Source organism: Sceloporus occidentalis, unplaced genomic scaffold (genome assembly GCF_023333645.1).
Source record: "Sceloporus occidentalis isolate IW3139 unplaced genomic scaffold, rSceOcc1.0.p SCAF_61, whole genome shotgun sequence".
In the NCBI taxonomy this organism is placed as follows: domain Eukaryota; kingdom Metazoa; phylum Chordata; class Lepidosauria; order Squamata; family Phrynosomatidae; genus Sceloporus; species Sceloporus occidentalis.
The window spans coordinates 129,945-154,036 of NW_028317041.1; the positions used below are offsets into that span (position 1 = coordinate 129,945).

The following is a 24,092-nucleotide window of genomic DNA, read 5'->3' on the forward strand; positions in this document are numbered from 1 at the left end:
GGATGGTAGTAAGTCCTAACTAACTTAGATAGTTGAGTAGTGGTCAGTGGAGGCATGTCTGGTCAAATGTTCCAAGTAAAGAAGTGAACCAAAATATATATCCTGGATCGGGGCTATGCCTGGAGAACTACATTTGTAGAGTGCCATTGGAGTCTAAACTGGTGGGATATATAAAGGTAGGTTTACCCAATCATGTTTGCGCATCAACCATTTTTGGCCACAATCTACTTGCAGGAATATTTAACGGTGCACCTTTTATAAGGATCAGGTTCCTTGGTCTATTTGAAAATAGCTAAATAAGTCTTCTATGGCTTCTAAGCAAAGGCATGTCTATTTCTTCTTTGCAGCTCTGGGTAAGGTACCCTTAAAAGCATACAGAATTTGTGTATTATATTCTATCATAGCAATAATATATATTCATCTTGTTTTTCAATGTTTTTAGGAGAAATTATAAACTGCGCTGCATTAGACCATGAGCAGCACACTCAGCATAAGCTTAATGTTCTAGTGACTGACCATGGCACACCACGTCGTAATGCCACTACCACTGTCTACATCACAGTGAGGGACCTTAATGATAACAAGCCATATTTCCCGCAGCTGACTGCAGGCAAGCAGCTACGAATCAAGGTTTGCTTCTTATTTATATGGCTGTAAAGTTGTGCCATATTTGTGAATCACTTGAGTGCCATCTAGTGGAAACCAATGTATATCTCCAATTACTAACAATGGAAACGTTTTGTTTTTTCTTGCTTTATGTCGACAAAGCAGTATGTGAATATTTCCATGCTCATGATGTGTTAGTAAGTTTTATCTGGCATTATCTGACATGTGTCCTACAACAGACACATTACATGTTACATGATAAGACCTACTACATTTTTTCCAGGACTATGACCCCTATTTTGCTTGAAGCCTGGATATACGGATTATACCCAATCAACAGTTTTTTTCCACAGGGTTCTATAGTCTTGTATTTTGGTGGGTGATGGCGTATAGTTTTAAATATTACAGTTACAGGCCAAATTCCCAAGTTTAAATGTTGGCATTTATTGTGATGGTAGTTGTAATGTTTCATTGTGCCTCACTCTTGCTTGTGTTTTTGTTTCAGGTTGTAGAAGGACAACCAGGACAAATATTGGTGGCTGCTATATATGCTAAGGATCCAGATCTTGGCAAAAATGGCTCAGTTGTGTACTCATTGTCTGCAGGTAAGAAAAAATATAGATAAGAAGACAGACAGAACTCTATTGCAAACTTGGCAAATTAACTATAATGCCACAATGAAATAAATGATATTTATCTAAATAATGATGTGGTGTAGATTAGGAGATCATTTCAGTGATCATTTAGTAATCTACTAAACTGGAAGGAAAATAATAAAAAAAACTAGCTTGTTTTGAATGCTGGTAAATGAGGTTATATATCCTAGCACTCTGTCTCGTAAGTGCTAAGTGAAACCCTAGGGATGTTTTGGCCCTCCATAGTGTAAATGGACCGTTTGGGAGATCAGCAATTTAATCTAGCTGACTGATCAGCGGCAGAGGCTGCTACCCTAGGCTTAGTAAACCTAGGCCAGAATATATCAGTGCTAGGGTTGTAATTATAGTATGAGTGCCACAGGACAGAGACTAATGGGCTGAACACACACACACATGCGCACACTGATACAGATGAGAAAATCATAAATCCACAATTACACTTTACCCAATTTCTTCCAAGTTGTGTTTCATGGTGCTATTTCAGAAACATAGCTAATTGTAACATGTTTAAAATTAAATATAAATAACAAGAGTACTGTAGAATGCCCAAATCTTCCCAGCCATACAAATAATTATGTTATATTTTGCCTCATTAATATTTTCTCTAAAAAATTATTTTGTGTTTTAAGTTGTTGTCAGATCACACAAGGAGAGCACGTGGAACGGTTATTTTGCTATTTAAATAGAAAATGTTCCTGTTTTGTTTTTATTTTTGATTAGCCCTTTTGAATAAAAAAAAATTTCCTCCAATTTTTGTTTTTTTGTTTTCTTCACCAGTCCAGCAGCTTTAACGATACAATAGCACCATAGATATTTATTTCCAGGAAAAAAGCAATACTTGATAACAATATAGCGTGTAATATAATATAGCATGTTTATAATGGTATGAATAATGACCACGCCGCAGTTTATGTTATTGCAGAAACTAGTTACTCTCAGAAATCCTTTTATTGATTAAATATGCCTACTAAACAAAAAATGTATATACTTGCTGTCTGTGAATTTATAAAACTAAATATCATGAAATAACGTTATTAAGATAGTATATAATGTCCGTTGCAAAATAAACTTTAAAAAAAATGTTTTTAATGTGTTTTACAGATGACACCTTTGGTCATTTTATTATTAATTCCAGTAGTGGTGAAATATGGACAACCCAAGCTCTTTCTATAAAGGTAAAATCCCTTTACCGGCTGATAGTCACAGCAAGTGACCAAGGAACCCCTGCCCTACAGGAATATGCCGTTCTTAATATTGAGGTAAGTACACATCTTGTTTCATGACAAATTATTGTCATCTATATAACCCTTTAAGGACCAGAGCAATGGGGCCTTTTATAAACCATATACTGTGTATGTAAGGTGTTATTTTTTATTAATTTAATTAAAAAAATAATGGATTCACAGTTTTACATATATATTACTTTTATACAACTAGTATAAATGGGAGAAATATATTTGGTAACTTGCCCTGATTTGTAAACCACACCAAGGTTTTTTTTTTTGGTTTTTTTTATTTGCTTAACCTCTTCCTAACTGTAATCCTCTGTAACAAATCCCCCACTAACTAACCCCCACCACACTAACTACACAATAAAAGCCAATATGTAAATAAAAATATATTAATGCCTCAGGGCCAAGTTAAAACATATTTATACAATTTATACAATTTAAAACAGTTGGGGGACCCAGGGAAACACTTTTTCCTACTGTTCTCTGGTACATTATTGGTCAAAATGGGGTTGCTGTTCTAGCAAGAAAGCCGAGTGGAATATAGATAAGTAAAGCAATTTCTATGAATCGTTTCAAGAGTTATGACTGGCTAATGGTAAAATTCTGTTGGATTAAAAAAACCTTTAAAATTTGAAAAATAATAAGTTGCATCCAAAATTTTCTTTTTTAGGTAATTCCAACAGTTAAAGAAAGATCAAAGCTTTTTCCAGAAGTGATAACATTTAAGATTCCAGAGAATGTTACACCTGGACAAATGATTGCTTCTATAAGGCCAAATTATGACACATCTTTACCGAATAAAGAACTGCTATACCACATAGTCAGTGAAGACCATGGGGGGCATTTTGTTATTGACAGTTCCAACGGAGATGTTTACCTAGCCCGTCAATTAGATTATGAGACAAACCCTCACTACCTCTTAAGCATCAACATACAAGATAACAACTGGTCTCCACCTCAAAATCATTCTGTTTATCTTAAAGTTGACATAGAGGATACAAATGATCATTCCCCATTGTTTCCTCATCATATTTTGGTGTTAGCTGTCAGTGAAGCTGCTCCTGCTGGAACTGTTGTGTATACATTTAAGGCAAAAGATGGTGATGGCAGTTTTCAGAACAGCAAAATTAAGTATTCTTTAAGTGCTGATGAGACGGCTATAAATCCTTTTACTCTTCACGAATGGGAAGGCACCTTGATCACAGCCAAAGAACTGGACAGAGAGACAATGGAATCTATTGTACTTACAATAATTGCAACAGACCAGGTTGTAAACATAACACAGCGCCGAGTTAGCTCGCTGACTGCTCAGATTATCATAACAGATGTCAATGACAATAGTCCGTACTTCGTATCATTGCCTGTTGCTTCTGTTATGGAGGATGCATCGATTGGCTCCCTCATACATCACATTGTGGCTGAAGATCCAGATGAAGGCAGGAATGGAAAAATTACGTTTCATATAATAGAAGGGAATTCAAAACAAGCCTTTTGGTTGGAAGAAACGACAGGTATTATTTTCTTCTCAAAAAATTACACATGGCAATTCTGCCATGCGGTTCACATATGTAGCAAAAATATGTGGCATATATATATATATATATATATATATATATATATATATATATATGTATAAAAGCAATATTAACCAGTCAGATCTGTTTATGTCTAGTTTATGTCTAATTAATTCATGATGGACCATGATGCAAGTGTATCCACATCTGTATTTAAATAGCCCATAGGCAGATACACATAGCTTCCACACTAAGCAAGGGAGCATCTGGTCACATGAAACATTATTAATATTATTATTTATTGTTTTATATAACGCCATCAAATTCCGTAGCGCTGTGCACTGATACTGAACACTGTAAATTAAATCCAAAACAATATTTAAATCATTCCTACAGGCTCATAAACTATAACGATCACCAAGCAAATAACATCTGTTATGACAATATCAGGTGTACAGCTGTTACAATAAAAGAGAAATGAAGCATAGCTCACATGTCCGCATGTAACAGTACACACTCTTGGCACCAATTAAGATTTTCTAAATTTAACAGTGGGTTTTAAAATTAATTTAAATAAACTTTGGTACTGCCTAATAGAAAACTAAATGATGTTATTAAGTTTACAGTGCAACTCATTCCAATTTATTAACAGGGTGACTTACACAGAATGCACTGTTTGATGGGGACACAAATTAATTATCTCTAGTCCTCTCTCAGTATCATGTCCCCAATATGCTCCCAAATGCCCCATAGTGAACTGCCATGTTTTCTGGATGTAAATCATTCAACATTTTCTGCTGAATATATGTGGATCCATTCCACCATTAAACACATTTACTTCTAGAAGAAGACACTTAAAATCATCACATATTCGTAAACTTCTGGACAGTCTGTTTTTTCCATTGTTAACAGCACATTGTGCCATGTATGTGACATAACCCTTCTTTACCTTTGTAGGGTGGTTGACTTTATGTTCCCCAATAGACCGTGAGCTGCAGAGCCATTACGTTTTGACAGTTCTAGCCTTGGATGATGGAACTCCTAGGCTCTCTGCCACTCAGACTTTGACCGTCACTGTTATTGATGTAAATGATGAGTCTCCAGTGTTCTTGAAACCTTTGTATGAAGCTACAGTTCCTGAAAACCAGGATCCTGAAATCTATGTAATGAAAGTAGAAGCAGTGGACTTGGATTCAGGTGATTTACATAGAAACATAGATGTTTTTTTAGCAGATCTAATCTGCCTGCTACTATTGTAATAGTTTAAAAGAAAAAAGACACACTGCCAATGTAATTGCTGGGATAAATATGTTTTTGGCCCTGTCCTGTTTGGGATTCTAGTATATTTAGTATTTAGTTTTAGGAATCTCAAGCTTTAGACAACTGTAAAAGTCAGAAATTATGTCCCATCATACAAAAATAAAGCCAACTTAATGACATACATAAATTACATGATGTATGTCAAAGAGTTCACAAAAAAAGGCTTTATTGATTCATAAGCAGGACATGGATCACCACAAACATAAGAAAGAAAGCAGTGCCTAAGATGCTTTACACTTAGTTATGCTATAAATGGTCCTCACTGTACCTTAGTGCTATGTCCAACCACATTATTTGTGACTGCCCTACATCTGTAATACTTTCTAATGTTTTGAAACAATGGACATGGACATGGACAATATCAAATATGTCCACTACGGGTCACTGTTTCACCATTCTAAACAATTTGTCAAATAAGATTATTCAAATCTTTCTTGAAACTCACATGGAGATGGCATATGCCTTGAATTAGCTGATTATGTAGCTTCTATTATTTTAATAACTTTAATAATCTTATTAGCATTCCCTAATAGTTAACACAGAGCACCAAGCTGTTTCATAATTCAAACTAAATGGCTTTCCCAGGTTTATGCTCACTCATTATAGTGTTATTATTTTTCCAATGAGCCAAGAAACAGTACATGCTCTAGATTGGGTGAATACAATTAGATCACTGTGTAAGCAGGGCTTTACCTAATGTATTGGTTTAGTCTGTCAATTCTAGTTTTGTCATACCACTTAAATACCATATATGTACTATAAGAAGCAAAATTGTTGGCTCTCTATAACGAAGAGATAATAATCACTTTTGCAAGGTCTGATAATGGGAAAACCAATTACTAGCTGGTATGATTAGGTTGCTTTTATTATAGTTTAATAGTATTGAGTTTTCATTAGACTTGGGCACCAGGGAGGTCTTCGTGTTCGTCTTCGTGCTCGTCTTCGGCAAAACCAGTCTACCGGCCAAGTTACGGCACCAGGATTTAAAAGTTTCATTAGACTTGGGCACCAAGGAGGTCTTCGTGTTCGTCTTCGTGCTCGTCTTCGTGCTCGTCTTTGGGAAAACCAGTCTCCCGGCCAAGTTACGGCACCAGGATTTTAAAAGTCCGTATGAGCAACTCTATTGGTCGCCAGCAGGGGGCTCGTCTGCCATCAACCACCGGTCTCCCTGCTGCAACAGTTAAATGTCCGTATGAACGACCAATAAAGTCGCGTTTACGGACATTTAACTGATAGAGCAGGGAGACAAGTGGTCTCTGTAGGCCAAGTTGCTGCATTAGGATTTTAAAAGTCTGTACGAGCGACTCTAGTGGACTTTTAAAATCCTGGTGCCATAACTTGGCCGGGAGAAACGCACTCTTCGTGTTTGTTTTCATGTTCGCCTGAAGACGAATGCACAAGTCTAGTTTTCATTTAGTAAAACAAACCTGAAAAAAAGATTTGCTCACTGTGTTGTTAAGTGACTTCAAGCATGGCCTTTTTCACTATAATTTTAAGATAAGCGTGTTTTGAGGGTTCTATGTTGTATGGGGTTCTGTATCAAGGCAGACAATGTTTTCCAAGTAGAAGTTATTTGTGAGAGAGAGTGGATGGAGCACAAAATGTGCAGCTTTCCTGATGGGCAAAGAAGTCTAGTTTCCAGTACTGGCTTCTTCTTCTTGTAGAAGAGCCCTGTAAAACCTTCAGTATTTCATTTGAATGCCAGTGAAATGCATTGGAAGTTTGTGTTCTTCATTTGCTGTCCCTTCACTAAAACTATGGCAACAAGGGGGATTTCAGAAGTGAATCATTGCTTCTTATGGAGATATCTGTGAAGCAATTCAAGATTTGATTTACAGAGATCATAAAAATAAAGATTTATTGTTTCTTAAAATCAAATCATCCTAAAATGTTATCTATAAACTGTTGGCTGCTGATTTTTTTCTTTTTTACATTAAACGTGATATACAATCACCTCTGTGCTTATTTAACTGATGCCTAATTTTTCCAGGAATAAACTCTCTACTCACATATCAGATTGCCCCAGGCCCAGCACATGTGCTTTTCAAGATAAACGCACACACCGGAGAATTAGTGACAGCAACCACGTTTGACCGAGAGGAACAGGAGAACTTCTTCATCAAAGGTAACCTAGGACAAGAGCCTAGACTTTAGGAATCATCCTTTTCTATTTTGTTTACAGCTGTGTTATTGAGGTTTATTTCTATTGTAAATGTTCTATTTGTTAATCTTCAGCGCCACAAAAATAGAACAATGATAGAACAATAAATAGACCAATATAATAATAATAATAATAATAATAATAATAATCTGCAGAGCCAGGAAATAAAATTAGTTCATAAAAAATACATTTGTTTTGTTATTTATATACATTTGGATTTTTGAAAAATCTGGCATTGTTTATTGCTCACCGTTTTTCGCTGCATCTGTAATATTACTCGTATATGAAGTATGGTATTAACATAATTCTCTCTAACAGATGTTTACAGATGCTTACATACTTCTATTTACTATTGTAGTAGGAGAGACAATACACTACTCTTTTATTGTAGAACAGAAATGTAGGTTGGAAGATAAGGTAAAAGAGGAATACAAGAGTGAGAATATAACAAAGGAATTGGAAAATGTATAGTTCCCCAGAGTTGTCTACCTGTGTCATTCTGTAAAAAGTACCCCAACTAGATTTACAGCGGGCAGTGAGAGAACTTCCCTACAGCACCTTCAAAGCCCTGTATCTCACCATCCCTCTCCAATCTGGTGTCAGAAAGCACACAATTAATTACTTCATTATTTATTTAATAGTTTTAAATAAATAATTTAATGCCCTAAATGTATACAGTTATAAGGTATGATTTAGCATTAATTCATCTCCAGTAGCTGATTGCAAGCAATATGCGTCTCTTTCCCTACGAAATTATATTTTTAAAGACATATTTACAGATGATTAAATAAAATCTTGAAATATCCTATACTATTAAAGAAGAACGGGATTTTGTTATTTATATAATATAAATGCTGAACCATAATAGTTAAACCAGTTTCTACTATTTCTCTTCTGCTAGTGCTGGTAACAGATGGTGGCTTCCCATCATTCTCCAGTACAACAACCATTATGATCACGGTCCTGGACGAAAATGATAATGCCCCAGAGCTTTTACTTCCTGATGCGGAGATTCAGGTCCCAGAGAACCAAGAATTGGGAATTATCCACACAATACTGGCTCTAGACAGGGATTCTGGCAACAATGGGAAGGTCCACTTCCAAATAATTGGTAATTAATGATGCTTGCTAAACTGTCTGAACAGCTGTTTATATTGACATTATATACTGTCTACTGCCAGCCATGTGCTGAAACAATTTATACATTTAGAAATCCAGGAAATCTGCTTAGTAAATATTTTAATTTTTATTTTGACATATACCAGATTTAAATCGACTTTTAAATAGATTTTGTTATATCCCATAGTCAGATAACCTGCTGCACTCCTGCAGTGGATAAGGGCAAATTTGTACATGTATAAAATGTATAAATATTAAAGTATAATAAGCCTCTATAGTTTCCAGAACCAATTATTTTCTATGTGTCATTCAAGTTCAGTATCACAATGCATCTATACATTTCATATAAATGCATAGCAATCCAAGAATACTTTTTCTCTTTAGTGTATGCAGCATAGTATTCAGGTACACGTGTAACAAGGTATGCAAAGAGAATCACATCTGGCAAAGTAATTTCTGTATTTGCAGTCAGTGCCACCCACATATTTCAATAAAAAAAATCGTCTTTTAACTCAAACACAGGGCAATTAAGTGACAGAGACGCGTGAGCTGTACAAGCAGAAATGTTTCATGTTATTAGAATTAACAGATTCTTGTATGGTATTACCATGACATATATTTCCGTGTGCATGTATTTCACACTTTGTCTCTTTGTTTCCTTTTGAAGGTGGGAACACGGGAGAATATTTTGCCATTAATAACACATCAGGGGAGCTTTGGGCCACCCGCAGTTTAGATAGAGAGCATGTCAGCAATTTTACCATTATCGTGGAATGCCATGACCTGGGCAGCCCCCGGAAAAGCACCACAGCCAAACTGCACATTACCGTTTTGGATGAAAATGACAATCCACCTACGTTTTCTAAGAGCCAGTATCGCACATCTGTGAGGGAGGACTTAACTGTTGGATCTGTGGTTCTCAACCTTTCAGCTTCAGATGTAGATGAAGGCTTAAGTGGAGAAATAAGATATTCTCTAATTGATGACACCCAAGGCTTTTTTAGTATTAACAGTACAACCGGCAGTATCGCGACAACAAGGGTGATAGACAGAGAACTTAAGCATCAATATACATTTAGGGTGATGGCATGTGACTGCAGTACTGCTGGGCCAAAAAGTTCTACGGTTAAAGTACTTGTACATGTCGAGGATATAAATGATAACAGCCCTGTTTTTTCTGTGAACCCTGTCCATGTCGTTATTACTCCCGATATCTTGGTCAATGAAACTATTGCCACGCTACATGCAAGTGATGCAGACCTTGGGTTGAGTGGCAAAGTGGTGTTCAATATGGTACCAACCAATCCATTGTTTCATGTTAACAAAGAAACTGGAGAGGTCAAACTCCAAATACCTCTGCCATCTGATTTTAGGAGTGTCATTCTCAAAGTGGAGGCTTCAGATCTTGGCTTCCCAGCAAAGACAACTGTAGGTCTTGTGAATATTAGCATACAAGACCTAGAACAAGAAATATCGTTTGTGAGAAGTGTCTATGAAGCAATTGTCCTGGAAAACATGGAACAAGGTCAGTTCAAAGTGCAGCAGTATAGTCCAGTGGGGGGTAGATTGATAAAAAGGGACAATGTAGACTATAATCCTTAATGTCTTTCCACTTTTTTAAAAGGACACGCCCCTCACGCTCCTACTATAGAAGAATGTGTGGGTACTCTAATATTGTATATATTCTGTCAAAACAAAAAAAATACTAAATAAATAAAGCACTTATCTGGCACAGAATCTGCAGCCATTCTTCAAAATCTTAATTCTTCCACTATGATCCAACATTTCTTGCCACTACTTGGCTGCTTTAAGTGGGTGGGGAAAATTGTGATAAAATTGGGGGATTTACCTGCCGATGCTCAAGTTTGCCTCCCTATGCTGTTATCTATAAAAGCCAGACTATACAGGAGCCAACTTTGTCCAAAATGTATCATCCTATTCTCACTTAACATAGACGTGCCACGCAGAGGACTACACTGTTCATTTAATGTAAACAGTAAAATATGTTTCAACACGTCTTATGTATTTTTCAAAACAGGTACAACAGTCATTACAGTAGCGGCACATCACCATAGACCAAGTGTAGAAACTATACATTATAGCATTTTAAGTGGAGACGAAGGAGAAGCCTTTACAATGAATTCTATTACAGGTAAGCATGCAAATAATTCTATATTGCTTCATGCTTTCACTTTTTTTTTCACCAAGTGCACATTTTCCTTTAATTCTGTCACCTTGAATATCGTGAAGGTTGACATTAGATCCCTGACACTGTTGTCCATTCGTCATGCACTTTTTAAAAAAATACTTTGTAGCCAAACTATAGGCAATGACCCATATGACATCGGTGGAAATAGGTGGAATATAGTTGAAAAAGCCAAACCATGTACAATTGCTCCCAATCTTTCTACACTCTCGGAGACAATATTTTTTTTGTCCCTTTCTGCTCATTTTTCTGTATAAATATGCATAGCTTTTTCCTTTGCTTGTCCTCAATTATCTCCATTAGTTTTTCACCCTACGTCTGTGTCTGCCCACTATTGTATTCCATTCATACTTTCATCAGTCTGCACAAAACCAATTTAGGTATATGGCTTACTTCACCCTCCATGCAGCATATCCTTAAAATAACTTTACTTGATTGTCTTGGACGAGTGATCACCAGGCATGGGTGTACTGCCATTAGGATACACTCCCTTTGCTAGCCAGAGTGTGGTTCCTTATTGTAAGAAGCACTGTATAAATAAAGTACATTAATAAAAATATAGGAAATCATGTATTTTCATGTGACTACATTTTTTTAATTTAATGAACATTCTATAGGAAATAACAAAATAATTTGAAGGATTAAATGCACAGTATCTTCACTAATAGCTGCAATCTCTTTATTTGACTAAACAGGGGAGCTCAAGGTGAAAGACCCAACTTTCCTGGACTTTGAACTCAGAAATAAAATTAGCCTGGTTGTTTCTGCTGAAACACACACATTTGTGATTTACTGTAGTGTGTTAATCTTAATTCAAGATGTGAACGATAATTCACCAGTATTTGATAGAAGTCATCACATAACCTCGGTACTGGAAGGTCAGGTCCATAATACCTTCATAATTCAGGTAATTACACTTGTTTTTTTCATTTAATAGTTGTTTTTTTTATAATAGCTGACATCACAGACAGATGTTTGTTTATGATAGGATTTAACATTTCATGGAATATATCAGCACTAAGCACTTTTCCAAATTTCTTGCATTTCATATAAATGTTGTTGAAAGAAATTACATTTGATCAGCACAAAACTTGGCCTTAAATTTGTCTCCTGAGCAAATATAATGTAAATATGGAACCGTTTTGTATGAAAATAGGATGAAGTTGTCTTCCTTAATCAGGGCTGTAGCTTTTCTCATTGACCTAAGTGTGACTGAGTATTTCACATAATAATAAACTTTCTCCCTTTAGACGCTTGATGATACAATGTATCTGAACATTTGTCTGTAGCTCACGTATGAACGAATATCCTTACAAAAATACAAAATGTGACTAAAATGCAGCATCAGCTTTTCTTATTGATGCTGCATTGAAGTTTGCAGATTTCCTATTACAATCAGCAACTGAAAATAAACTGGATTGAATTAAACTATTAATTATGCTTTAATCATGCATCATTGAGTAACTTAGCCAAATAAAGATCCAATACATCCCCAAAAGTGTTTTTTTAATTTTTAATGCATGTTAGAATTTTTTGCATGTACTATAATGTACTTTACTGCATACAAACTGAAGCTTGCATTATTTCGTTATTGGGGTTAAAAAAATGAGACTTCTTCCTTTTCCACCTGGCTGCCTCTACCGAAAGCAGGAAGCATTAGTACATAAACTTCTTGCACATGCTTAGCAGCACTTCCATTAAAGTCACTGAAGCACAGCCAGGAACATGTATGCTAGCAAAACATCAATCCTCAAATAGCATACATGCGATTAGCTGCTGCTACTCCCACTTCCTTCAGTGAAAGCTCAATTCATACTTGCAGAAGCGTATACTGAGCTTGTGCAGGAAGCATACTGAAGTATGCCCCCTGCTTTCAATTCAGGCAGCTGGGGAGGAGTTAAATAAGACAGAAAAACTCCAACAACTCAAGAGTGGCTGCACCCTTTTGCATGTGGTAAAATGCACTACAGACTCTAAGATCATTTTAACATGAAACTAGGACTCCATTAATTAATTGCCTAATATTGCCTATATCCTTTGGAAGGTTTTGCAGTTAGGAGAATGAAACAACTGCAAAAGTGGTTTAATCAAACTGGGAAATTGTTAATGTTTTTGCAGATGTTCACACAAACAAAGCAACACTCTACAACTACAATTTAAGCATTTTTGTTTTTTTCTTTCGGTCTAGTATTTACATAAATAAGTCATGATCAATTCCCCTGGTATCGTTTTCTGAATAACCAAAATTACACTGTGCTACTATTCTAAAACCTCACATTTTGCAGCTCTATATACCAAACAAACACATGCCATGATGCTTATAGTTTAATAAGCAACATACATGGTTCAGAAACACACCTTTTGTGTTGGAGCGTCTATATTCCCGTTTTCTGGATCTGCATGAATTGTCCTCATCTCAGTGATATTTATATTATGTATTGTCATTTTATTGTATTTTATTGTACACATGTCAAGTTTGTCTGCTATGAAATGAAGAGAAAATGACTAAATACATTTCTTGTATTGCTGTACAGCTAAAGTTTACATCATCATGTCAGCCCATGTTTGTTATGGTCACATAATGTCCTAAATTTTACCTTCCTTTATTCCCCTACCTGGTTCTTTTCTTCTGTTAACCCTTACTCACAGGAACCCACGGGAATTGATTATCTAGATGAGTAATTCGCCATTATTCTACCGCTTGTTGCAGTCCTTTAGTTCTCATTGTTTTCAAGGTTGAACTCACAAGTGAAATGGAAAGGAAAGTTGTATCACCGAGTCGCCATACGTTTCCCAGAAATGCTCGTTGTTTTTTAGTGGGACACTAGAGTCCCTTTCTAGATCAGATCACTCCACAGTGCGAAGGGACACATTGGGATTAGGCGTTTCATGAGTTCGGTTTTAAACTAAAGATCAGACTTGAATAACATTTTGTACTAACTGTACCCCTTTGCCCTGTCTCTTGGTGTCTATATTATACTGTCTGTTTCTTTTCCCTGTGTTTCCTTTATTTTCTCATTTTCCTTTTGATTCTTTCGTGTCTGTTTAAAGTTTCTCAACCTTTGCAAGTCTTTGGAAACGGTAATGTTTCTTGTACCTAATACATGTTACACTTATTTATTGAGTGATAAAAACTCAACTACTGTTATTGAAGTAAATGTTCCCAATAAGTATAAGAGAACATTTTGTATTACAGTCACTGAATATAAATGGGAGGCATGATATGAATGCTGCAGGTTTCAAACCACATGTCAGTATCTTCATTCAGTGCACCCATGTGGATTATATGGTTGCAATATTAAAAGGGTATCAACAGGGCACTGCAAGTCTTTTTCTTCTTCTAAAATTCAATATAATCAAAAATAAATTTTAAAGGTATAAAGGTGTATTAAATGCTACACTTCTGTATGTGCATACGTCGAAGCACATACACAGGATGTGAATATATATTTTTTCACTTATTCCATGGCAGGTTTTTGCTGTAGATGCAGATTCTGGAATAAATGGGCAGATAGATTACTCTATAACAGGAGGTAATGAAAATAATGCTTTTACCATTGATTCACGGCAAGGCACTCTTTCAACAAATGCAATCCTTGATCGGGAAATTAAATCATCGTACAGGTGAGTCAATGTAATGTGTATTCTCTCTTCTACAGTCATTACCGCTCCCCACTCAAAAGATCTCTGAAAACCCATCTTTTTTGAGTAGCGTACAATCTTTCCTCCTAACACTCAGCCAGCATCCTCATCAAGCCATCTGAACGCTTGCACTGATCAATGCAGTGTTTTCATTTTCATCATGTATGTCCCCAGATGAAATGTTGTATAGATTATAATAAGTGTTGTACGTGTATGTGTATTAAAGGTCCACCTTAGATATATATACTATGGAACAGCTACCTTAACTTTATGATCATTCCTCCCTACTAAATTAATTTGTTAATTTGCGGACAGTTGTTGATTGGTTCAGGCAGCCTTTGTAAAGGTGGTGCGAGAGAGGCAAAAACTTCAGGATTGGGAATTTATGACTAGCTTTGTCACTTTTTGGCAGAATTCTGCTGCCGGTAGGTAAAATGGTCCTTTATTGTTATTGAAAGTATCCTCAGTTAAACTGAAGGAAAAAACAAAGTAAAAGATTCAAGTTTATTGTGCCTATTAATGGAAATGTTCAAGTTTTAGATGCACATCATGGCATCCCTGCTCTAATCCGTTACATTCCTCACATCTGAAGTTCATCGAAATTGCATATTTTACACAACTTTTCAAGGCTTAACTTGAGGTTATTTACTCTTTATTATGCCAAGATTTTACGTAGGTATGTAGAGTTTCATTGATACTGATAGCCTACTGGTTCCCATATAACTATATATAACGAAGTTACCTCCATTTACCTAGGGAATTATTAAGTTGCTGACTCATAGGGTAGCTTAAAGTGCAATGCATGTGGACATGCGCCTGTACTGGCCCAGCATAACTTTTGATGGGGCAGAGATATGTTCCATGTCTGGTGTAGATACATGTGATGCCCTGCAGCCCAATAACAGAGTATCATCGGCACGTAAATATTGTCAGAAGGCTGCACACCACAAAGAAAAACATCATACATTGCCCCAAGACTCCCTCACCTATAAAGCCATGTTAGCTGTGCTGGCTGTGTTTTATTTAATTCATCAAGCTTACCTAATTAATTAAAATGATTTAATGATAAATTCAAGAATATTCGACAATAAATTTTTCTCTGCTTCATTTAAATATATATAATGTGTCAGTTTTGCAAAAAACTTCATACGGATCACACCCGTATTTGTAACATGGCTCTGACGTCTTTGAATCTCTATGTAAAGTACTCACAAGTTTGACAAACTATTACAAAAATAATTCTAGGTATTATCTCAGATCAAATTCCCTGGGTAATCTCCGCAGAACATCCAGGAAAGCTTACAAATGAAAGCCTAGACGTGAAATATAGCAAGGGGGCTGACGCTATTCATCATATAGGAAAACGGACCCTTTGCAAAATGTGTAACAGTCCATTAGTAACTTTTCCTTAAGTGTTTGTCTAACATTTATTATTTCTTAAAATATGTTTAAAATCCAGAGGTGCCGGTTTAGAAATAACAAGTCATTAATTATAGTGCTCGGGGAAAACACTTAAGAGAATTTTTGTTTCTTCTTGTTGGCCTGTTTCCATATACTTACTGCAGTATAGCTATAAATCACAAGTAAAAATGTAGAACAAAAGCATGTTCCGGGCTTCAAGAATGAGTTAGTATCACTAAGTTTGGTCTTAAATCCTAGTTATTTTACACAACTTTCCAAGTTTTCTTGTTGACCAGGTTCCATGGAAGATCAGTTGTTCCCATTGAGGTTTAAGCTACAGAATTCTGCACCATTAGCAGTAACAGTCCGTCAATCACTACACTGAGCTATTTTTGGAAGAGAGATATATAAGTGTTATTTTTCACTACGCTCCATGCAGATTGCTTTTAAGTCTCTCTTTGTAACTGAAACCGGACTATTTGTGAAGGTAGTCTATAGGGACAGAGGAAAGACTGGGGCTGATAAAATCTGGCAAAGACCTTCTTTATTGTCATACCCAGTGGTGGGTGAATGCTTGCTCAGATTTGACCTCTAACTTCCAGCTGTGGGAAACTGTCAGGTATTAATATTGTTTTCCGAGAAAATCATATGTATTCCTTGGTGATACGGTGGAAGAGAAATTGGGTATTGCAATCCCAATAATTTTCCAAATAAAGGCATTGGCAAATAATATTAAACAAATCATCACAATTTGAACATATGTTTTGAAATACTTTTTTTATTATTTGCAGCACATAAGATAAATTCACTTTTCTGATGAAATATTGCATAAACAGTGTTTTTGTCCTGCAATCTTGAGGAAAAAATTAATATTGATTTAGCACTGAAATTGGATGTTAGTTTAATGATATGGACGTTTGTGAGGATTTTTGCGTTACTAAAATATTTCAGATCACCCCAATCTTCCCTTTTACTCCTAAATGAAAACTTACTGAGTTTGAACAATAGTTCTACTCTTAATTTTTATTACCTTAAAAATGGTGAAAAGAAAATGTGTTACAATCCAATTGTATGTGTCTGAAAGTCATAGAGTGACGTATACCAAATTACCGGTTATGGAATCCATGTTTTGTTTATATGCATTTACTTTTATTTCTCCTATTAGGCTAGTTCTTCAGGCAACTGATCGAGGTTCTCCTAGCCTTTCGGCAACATGTGAAGTATTAGTGCTGGTTGTGGATATCAATGATAATGCACCTACTATCCCACCGCTGGAAACGGTGTTCATTGCTGAAAGTAAGTTACCATTGTCAAGATGGCATACTGTAATAAGGCAACAAAGAATTAAAGCTCAACTTTACCTCCTCAATTATGTGTGAACACATATCTACCAAAGGAGTTCGCAAAAATGAGCAAAGCAATGTACCGTGCATAGAGCAGTCTGTGTAACTCTTCCACAGATGACCAATTGGCTGGATATCTTCATGTCCTTACGTTTGCCTGCTAATTGACTACATAGGGCAGTTTGCGTAATTCTTCCAAAATGCATTAACAGGCTGTAAATGTTCATGGCCCTTGGTTTCAGGGACCCAACTCTCTGCTGCACATTTGCTAATCTTCTTACTTACCCATTCACTTCTTTCCTTTAGCTTTCTTCTGTCTCACCTTTTCTGCAAGTGCTGTGACTTCTGCTAGTCACGTCAGTTTATTCATTAATCTGTGCATTAAGCAGAAGCTAAACAGAAGGATAATTCAAGGCAAACTTGTAGGTTGTTCAAATACTTAGCAAATTCACTATTTGCAGATCAAATCTTGTAAGCCAAAAAGTTTAGTCCACATGTTCTCAGTAGTGGGTGGAAACCATGGCAAATTCAATTGCTCTGCGTCTTCCTCAGCCTGCGATTTCAGTCCCAATTAACTTCAACAGGGATTCAATTCAAGAGCACAACAAGCTCCTTGAGTTGCTATGAATTTCCCAAGAATTGTACAAATATGAGATATTCTCTAGATTTTGAGAAATGATTGACCCTGGCAAGTTTCTCTTTTGGGAAGTATCAAAGTAGCCTTCTAAACACCTTAGTTAACATTAGCCGGATTTGAAAATTATTCTTGGGATATTTAAAGGCCAAAGTTAAGTATAGTTAAGTATAAATCTAAAAGCACACATATGAGTCAAGTCTCTCCAGTAAGAAGCTTTTGTCAAAATGATATGTCATTTTTGGTTCCCATTTTCAAGTGCATATAGGTGATAAAATTATATAGGAAGATTTTTCTGATATGCTCAATTACTCTTTGAAAAAATATATTGCAATATACTTATACAATTACAGTTTCTGCAAGATACAGTAGAATTTTCTCTCCTAAGGTTCTCCTGTCTATTACCCATATGATGAAAGGAAACTATGTTAGGTGTCAGACCTTGTGTAAGGTAGCTGCATAAAAGGGGAGGATTGGCAAAACATTTGCAATTTGGGGAAAGTACACAGCTTATACGCAGTTTTGATAAATACTATTTAATGATTCTATAAACTGTTGGTGATGACAAGTGTGTTTTTACAATGTAATATCTGGACATGAGAAGCAAGTATGCTAAACATGTACAAAATGTCTATCGGACCAGGAACTTTGCTTATATTCATAAAGCTGTGTAACTAAAAGGATGCAAAACTTTGTTCCATTAAAGACCAAAGGAACGTCTGATCTTAAGATTCACACAGACACAAACCTGCTCTCACACACAATCTAACTCACTTTCACACACACTCAATTGCAGCTCACTCAACCATATATTGCCTGGCACCTGACTTTCCTTCTGATCAAATGTGATGTCATATGAAGCACTACCACTGCAGTTCCATGTAACATGTTATGTTACCCTGCTGAGCATCCGTCCATATCCAGAGTGAGCTGACCCAATGTTAAGAGTCATATTGGGCTAGCCCTGTTTAAAGAATTTGGACCCCTTGCCCCAGGATCAACCTATGGTTCTTTCCACAAATGTTTTTGTTTTTATATGAATGCCAAAATGCAAGTAACTATCAGAATAATTCTAGTTTCTTGAAGACTACTGCAGTTTATTTGAACAAGTAAGTTATGGCAACTGGGGGGCTCCACAGAAGGATTTGGGATAGTGTTTATTAGAAATCCAGGGATGAACAATTTTGGATGGGGTGGGAAGTAAAGCATTGTGTAAAACATTGTTTTCAATGACCATCCAACAGATACACTCTCCACCCAGGCACAGAATAATTATATGGTTAGTTATGATCTTTTTAATTGTTAAATGTCCAGGAAAACTATAATAAGTTGATTTACCATTGTTAACATCTTATCATCTGCTTAACTTCCTAGATTCTTCACCTGGTTTCACTGTAACACGTATAGCAGCCAATGACGTGGATCTGACACCTCTGTTATTGTACAGCTTCACAGAGGATGGAAATCCTGGGAAGCAATTTGCCATTGACAGATTTAATGGAATCGTGACTCTAATTGCTCCATTGGATTATGAGGAAACATCTCAATATAATCTGAGAATTCAGGCATCTGATACAGTACACCAGACAGAGGCTGAACTCACAATCAAGGTTATAGATGTAAATGACAATCCACCAGTATTTACTCAAGAATCCTACAAGGTAAACACATCTACACATAACAGCTGACAATAATGCTCACAGAAATCTAAGAAAATCCTTTTTGGCCTAAATGTAAAGTGCTCCTTTACCCGGTGGAAAACCATAGTGAGTGCTTGGCACCAAATTGGACTTTTTTTTTAGAAATGTCTCATCAACTCTCTGTGTGTCTTTTAAATCCAATGTATAAAATTGTTTAAATTTCACATTGGGAAGAATATGATTATTTGGCCAGCTCTGGCATATGATTTATGTGATTGTCAAGTACTGTTGTGTGTACAGTAAAGTCAACATGATGAATTAACACAATAGACATATATTTAAACCTGATTGTCACCCTAATTTTAAATTGCTTGCTTGGGTTGCTAGGGTGATGAGTGTATCATGAATTAAAATACAGAAGAGTGCATTATTTTTGCATTCAAAAAACTGATTTTGAATTAATTTAACTCCAGATCCAAGTTTCAATCTAAATGTTTTGACCAACAGTGCTCTTTGTTTAATTGTGTGTTATTTTAGCTTCGGACTGGTTGTCTTATGCCTGGGCTACACGTCCAAATTTGCTGATTCATATGGACCTCATACTTTGACTAATGGGTCATGTGAGATCATTCTTACCACAGTATTTAAATAATCTTCTGATGGATTAATTGAACACAGAACTCCCCCAGAGCAATGAAATATTTTAACAAGACATCATTTTTACTATTGGAAAGAATATAATATTTATTTTTAGATCACCCACTCATTTTGTGACAAATTATCCATTTTTTCGTTGGGTTTAGATTAGACTTGTGCATTCGTATTGGGGCGAACATGAAAACGAACAAGAAGGGTGCATTTTCATTGTTTAGCCCGAATACCGAACATATGAACATGGAGGCGGTAAAGCGTTTACGAAGACGAAGACACACAACACGAAGAATCTTCGTGTTCGTCTTCATTTACTAATAGGCTTATTTTACCTTATCTATGCAGCATCGCAAGTGTTAACAGGAGCGGAAATCAAGAGTTGAAGAGCCTCGCAAACGACTCTATTGGTCGCCTGCAGGAGGCCCCTACCGGCGACCAATAAAGTCGTTCTTATGTACAGGTGCACTTCATTGGTTGATGGCAGAGGAGGCCCCTGACGGCGACCAATAGAGTTGCTCGTACAGACATTTAAAATCCTGGCGCCAAAGCTGCTGCGTAGTGCGATACGCGTTAACCCCGTAATAATCCCTTCTACAAAAAACGGAAAAAACGAAGATAAAAAATGAACATGAAGAATGTACACGAATATTCACCCAAACTGAACACAAGAACGGTCGAATATCTGTAGAATATGAAGATTTTTCCCCCCATGAAGACTAACACGAAGAGTTGGCCGGCGCCCAAGTCTAGCTTAGATCTTCCTACTTTTAGTGCAATTATAAACTCATATTAGTCTTCAATTTATAGTGCAATAGAAGTGTCCAAACCCAAAGCAGAAAGGCAAACTTATAAATATATTACATTGCTGGTTAATGTTCACTTCTGTTTTGAACATAGAAAAAGATCAGATGTATTTTAATTAAATGTTTCAAAATATAGTCTGTGTTCGATACATACTATTTACCAAACTTTGTAAATTTTTTGTGCTATTAGTTGTAAGCACTTTACAAAAGCTTTACTTTTACAAAGGATTCGCTACAATCCAGCTAGACAGCAACTGCTCCTTAATTCAGTCCTCCATCGCTAGTCCCCTAATATTTTATGGTGGTGTCTCCTACAGAATTGAACAAATATCAGGCTAAATTAGAATTTTAATCTCATTAAATGTACCAAGTTAAACTGTGTATAAACCCTTAGATTTTTTGCATTTGCCAGTGTCTTATTTCTAAAGCTATGTGAGGATATTCCCAGAAAGTAAAATATATACAATAATTTCATTTTTATTTTTTGTGCATAGAGTTCTTTTTTTTACAATTCCATTCAGCTCATTTACATATATCAAATATAATGTACATTACAGGACTTTTAAGGCAACATGAAAAAATCAGTACTGAGTCAGTCAAAAATATCTGTGCTTTTAGAACACTCAGTGTATTTACAATGGCTTGTCATCTGCTGATCTAGGAAGCCAATATAGACAGGGATAGTGTGTGAAGTCTTGTTTCTATTAGTATAACGTTACATAGAGGGACATAAGCGTGCTTTAAATAACGTAAGATTCAACGACAAATCTTCACTTGAAAGGTTTAATGAAATTCAAAGTATCCTGAAACTTGGAACAGCTTCAACTGCCTATTTCCTACCATGTATATATTTGCATTGAAGGAATGGTACGGTTTTCATTTATTTTTCAAGTAGGGTGTATATTTTGTTTAATCACAGTAAGTCCAAACCATAATGGATTTGAAATGCAAGTATGCAGAAACCACATTTGGCATTTATTTGGCATTAAATTTTCTCTTTTATTTTTTGTTCTTTTTTTTTTAAGGTCACCGTACCTGAATTGACAGCACCAGGAACATACCTTATATCAGTATCTGCTACTGACAGAGACACAGAAGAAGAGGGCTCCATTACCTACAGAATCATTTCGCCATTAAGTGGCTTTATAATAAATCCAATCAGTGGTGAGTCTATTATGCTATTGAATCCATTACAGTGCCCTCCACAAATATTGACAAATAGGAGCAAAGAAGGCTGTGAAAATTGTTTAACCCTTAGATCAAACAATACACAAAATACTCTGGATGCATGGTTATCAAAGCATTGCAAATGCAACACGGGTTTATCCCAAAAAATTAAAATGTGTACCACATGTATTGGTACCCTATGGATTCATATGAGAAAAATACTGTTGAAGCATATTCCCAGTGATATTTAATTTTTTTAGTACACCTGGGTCACTAGGAACATGTGTATAAATATTAGGTAACCCATAAGCCAAATTCCCTTAGTTGTTTGTAACAATGAGTAACCAATGAATATAGCTGTGATGTGTGGCAAAAGGTTGTTGAGATTCACAAAATGGGAAGCGGCTACTGGTAAGAAAATAGCTAAAGGATTGAAAATACCCATTTCCACCATCAGGGCCATAAATAAACATTTCCAGTCAACAGGAAATGTTATGAATAAAGCTGGAAGGGGACATGTGGCTATATTGTCTCAACATACTTAAAGAGGATGATTCGGGTGGCCAAAAAATCTCCAAGGATCACAGCTGGAGAAGTGCACAAGTTAGTTGCGTCATGGGGTCAAAAAGTCTTCAAAAACTATAATCCAACTTTACCTATATCACCACAAGTTGTTTAGAAGGGTTTTAAGAAAAACAACTCTACTCTTTTATTCGAAAACAAACTCAACCATCTTTAATATGCTAGACACTACTGCAACTTCAAATAGAATCGGGTGCTATGTTCAGATGAAACCAAAACAGGTGGCTTTGGAGCACACAGAGAGGTAGCCATATGCAAAAGTATCTCATGCCCATGTTTAAATATGGTGGCTTTCTAATGTTTTGGGGCTGTTTTTCTGCCAGGAACTGGGCATTTTGTTAGGATACATGGCATCCTGGACTCAAATATCAATAGATATTAAATGGACACCTGACTGTCTCTGCCAGAAAGCTTTAAATGGGCCAGTATAATGATCCAAAACATACACTAAATCAACACAAAAATTATTTCATCATTATAAAATCAAGCTCTTACTGTGGCCATCTCAGTCCCCTGACTTCAACCCCATAGAAAACCTGTATGGGGGGGGGTTGAATAGTTGAGTCCACCAGCATCAAAATTTGAAGTATCTGGGGAGATTCTGTAGGGAGGAATGGTCTCAGATCCCTTGCCATGTATTCTCCAACCTCATCAGGTATTATAGGAGAAGACTCAAGGCTGTTATCTTGGCAAAGGGAGATGGCACAAAGTATTGACTAAAAGAGTACCAATAGCTGTGGCAGACATATATTTAACAATTTTTTTATTATTATTAACCTGTGTTGTGTTTGCAGTTATTTGATATCCATGAGAGTATTTTTGTGTATTGTTTGAAGAAAAGTTTAAAAGGTTAAACAATAAAGACAATTTTTCACAGCCTTCTATGCTCATATTTACCAAGGACACCAAAATTTGTGGAGGGCGCTGTATCTGTGCTCAGTGCTTTATTTTGAGAAAAAGTTGTGAGTGTTTATTTTGCATGTATGGGAGTGTTCTAGGGCCAGTCCCAGAGTTCTCCCTTCATGCTCCTCATTGAAGGAGACATAACCAGGTCCAGTGTATCGGGTTAGCCATGTGGAAGGCTGAAACTAGCCCCCAATAGACACTGTCATCTGCTGTCATTCCCAGAGTCACTGGTGCACACCCATCTGTATGCACAAGAACATGAATATAACTGAATGGCAGTGTTCCCCTGTGTAAACCACTATTAGCCCCTTACTGAGAGGAGTTTAGTGTCCCAGAAAAGCATCTACTGTACAGTACCTTCAGTCAACAGCAAACAATGTAGTCCCCAGAACTGTATTGCCCTCATTATAAAAAATATACTCCTATGTTGAATCTGAATCTTTTTTTCCTCAAGGGGAGAGTTGTATCCAGATTTGTTTCATGAATCATTAAAGCAAAACTGATTTACT

The 24,092-nt window shown here is 36.2% G+C and overlaps 1 protein-coding gene across 1 annotated transcript in view; it reads left to right on the top strand.

Moving 5' to 3' along the window:
- The window catches only part of LOC149287379 (protocadherin-23-like), a 143,692-nt gene that overhangs the window by 116,922 nt on the left and 2,678 nt on the right, over positions 1-24,092 (top strand). Inside the window, exons 8-21 of the mRNA XM_089492889.1 lie at positions 443-630; positions 1,112-1,211; positions 2,364-2,521; positions 3,165-4,005; positions 4,966-5,205; positions 7,319-7,453; positions 8,391-8,600; positions 9,276-10,133; positions 10,647-10,760; positions 11,510-11,721; positions 14,287-14,438; positions 17,023-17,153; positions 19,209-19,495; positions 21,954-22,092. Coding sequence (XP_089349015.1) covers positions 443-630; positions 1,112-1,211; positions 2,364-2,521; positions 3,165-4,005; positions 4,966-5,205; positions 7,319-7,453; positions 8,391-8,600; positions 9,276-10,133; positions 10,647-10,760; positions 11,510-11,721; positions 14,287-14,438; positions 17,023-17,153; positions 19,209-19,495; positions 21,954-22,092 — 3,765 coding nt within the window. The remainder of the gene's footprint in view (positions 1-442; positions 631-1,111; positions 1,212-2,363; positions 2,522-3,164; positions 4,006-4,965; positions 5,206-7,318; positions 7,454-8,390; positions 8,601-9,275; positions 10,134-10,646; positions 10,761-11,509; positions 11,722-14,286; positions 14,439-17,022; positions 17,154-19,208; positions 19,496-21,953; positions 22,093-24,092) is intronic.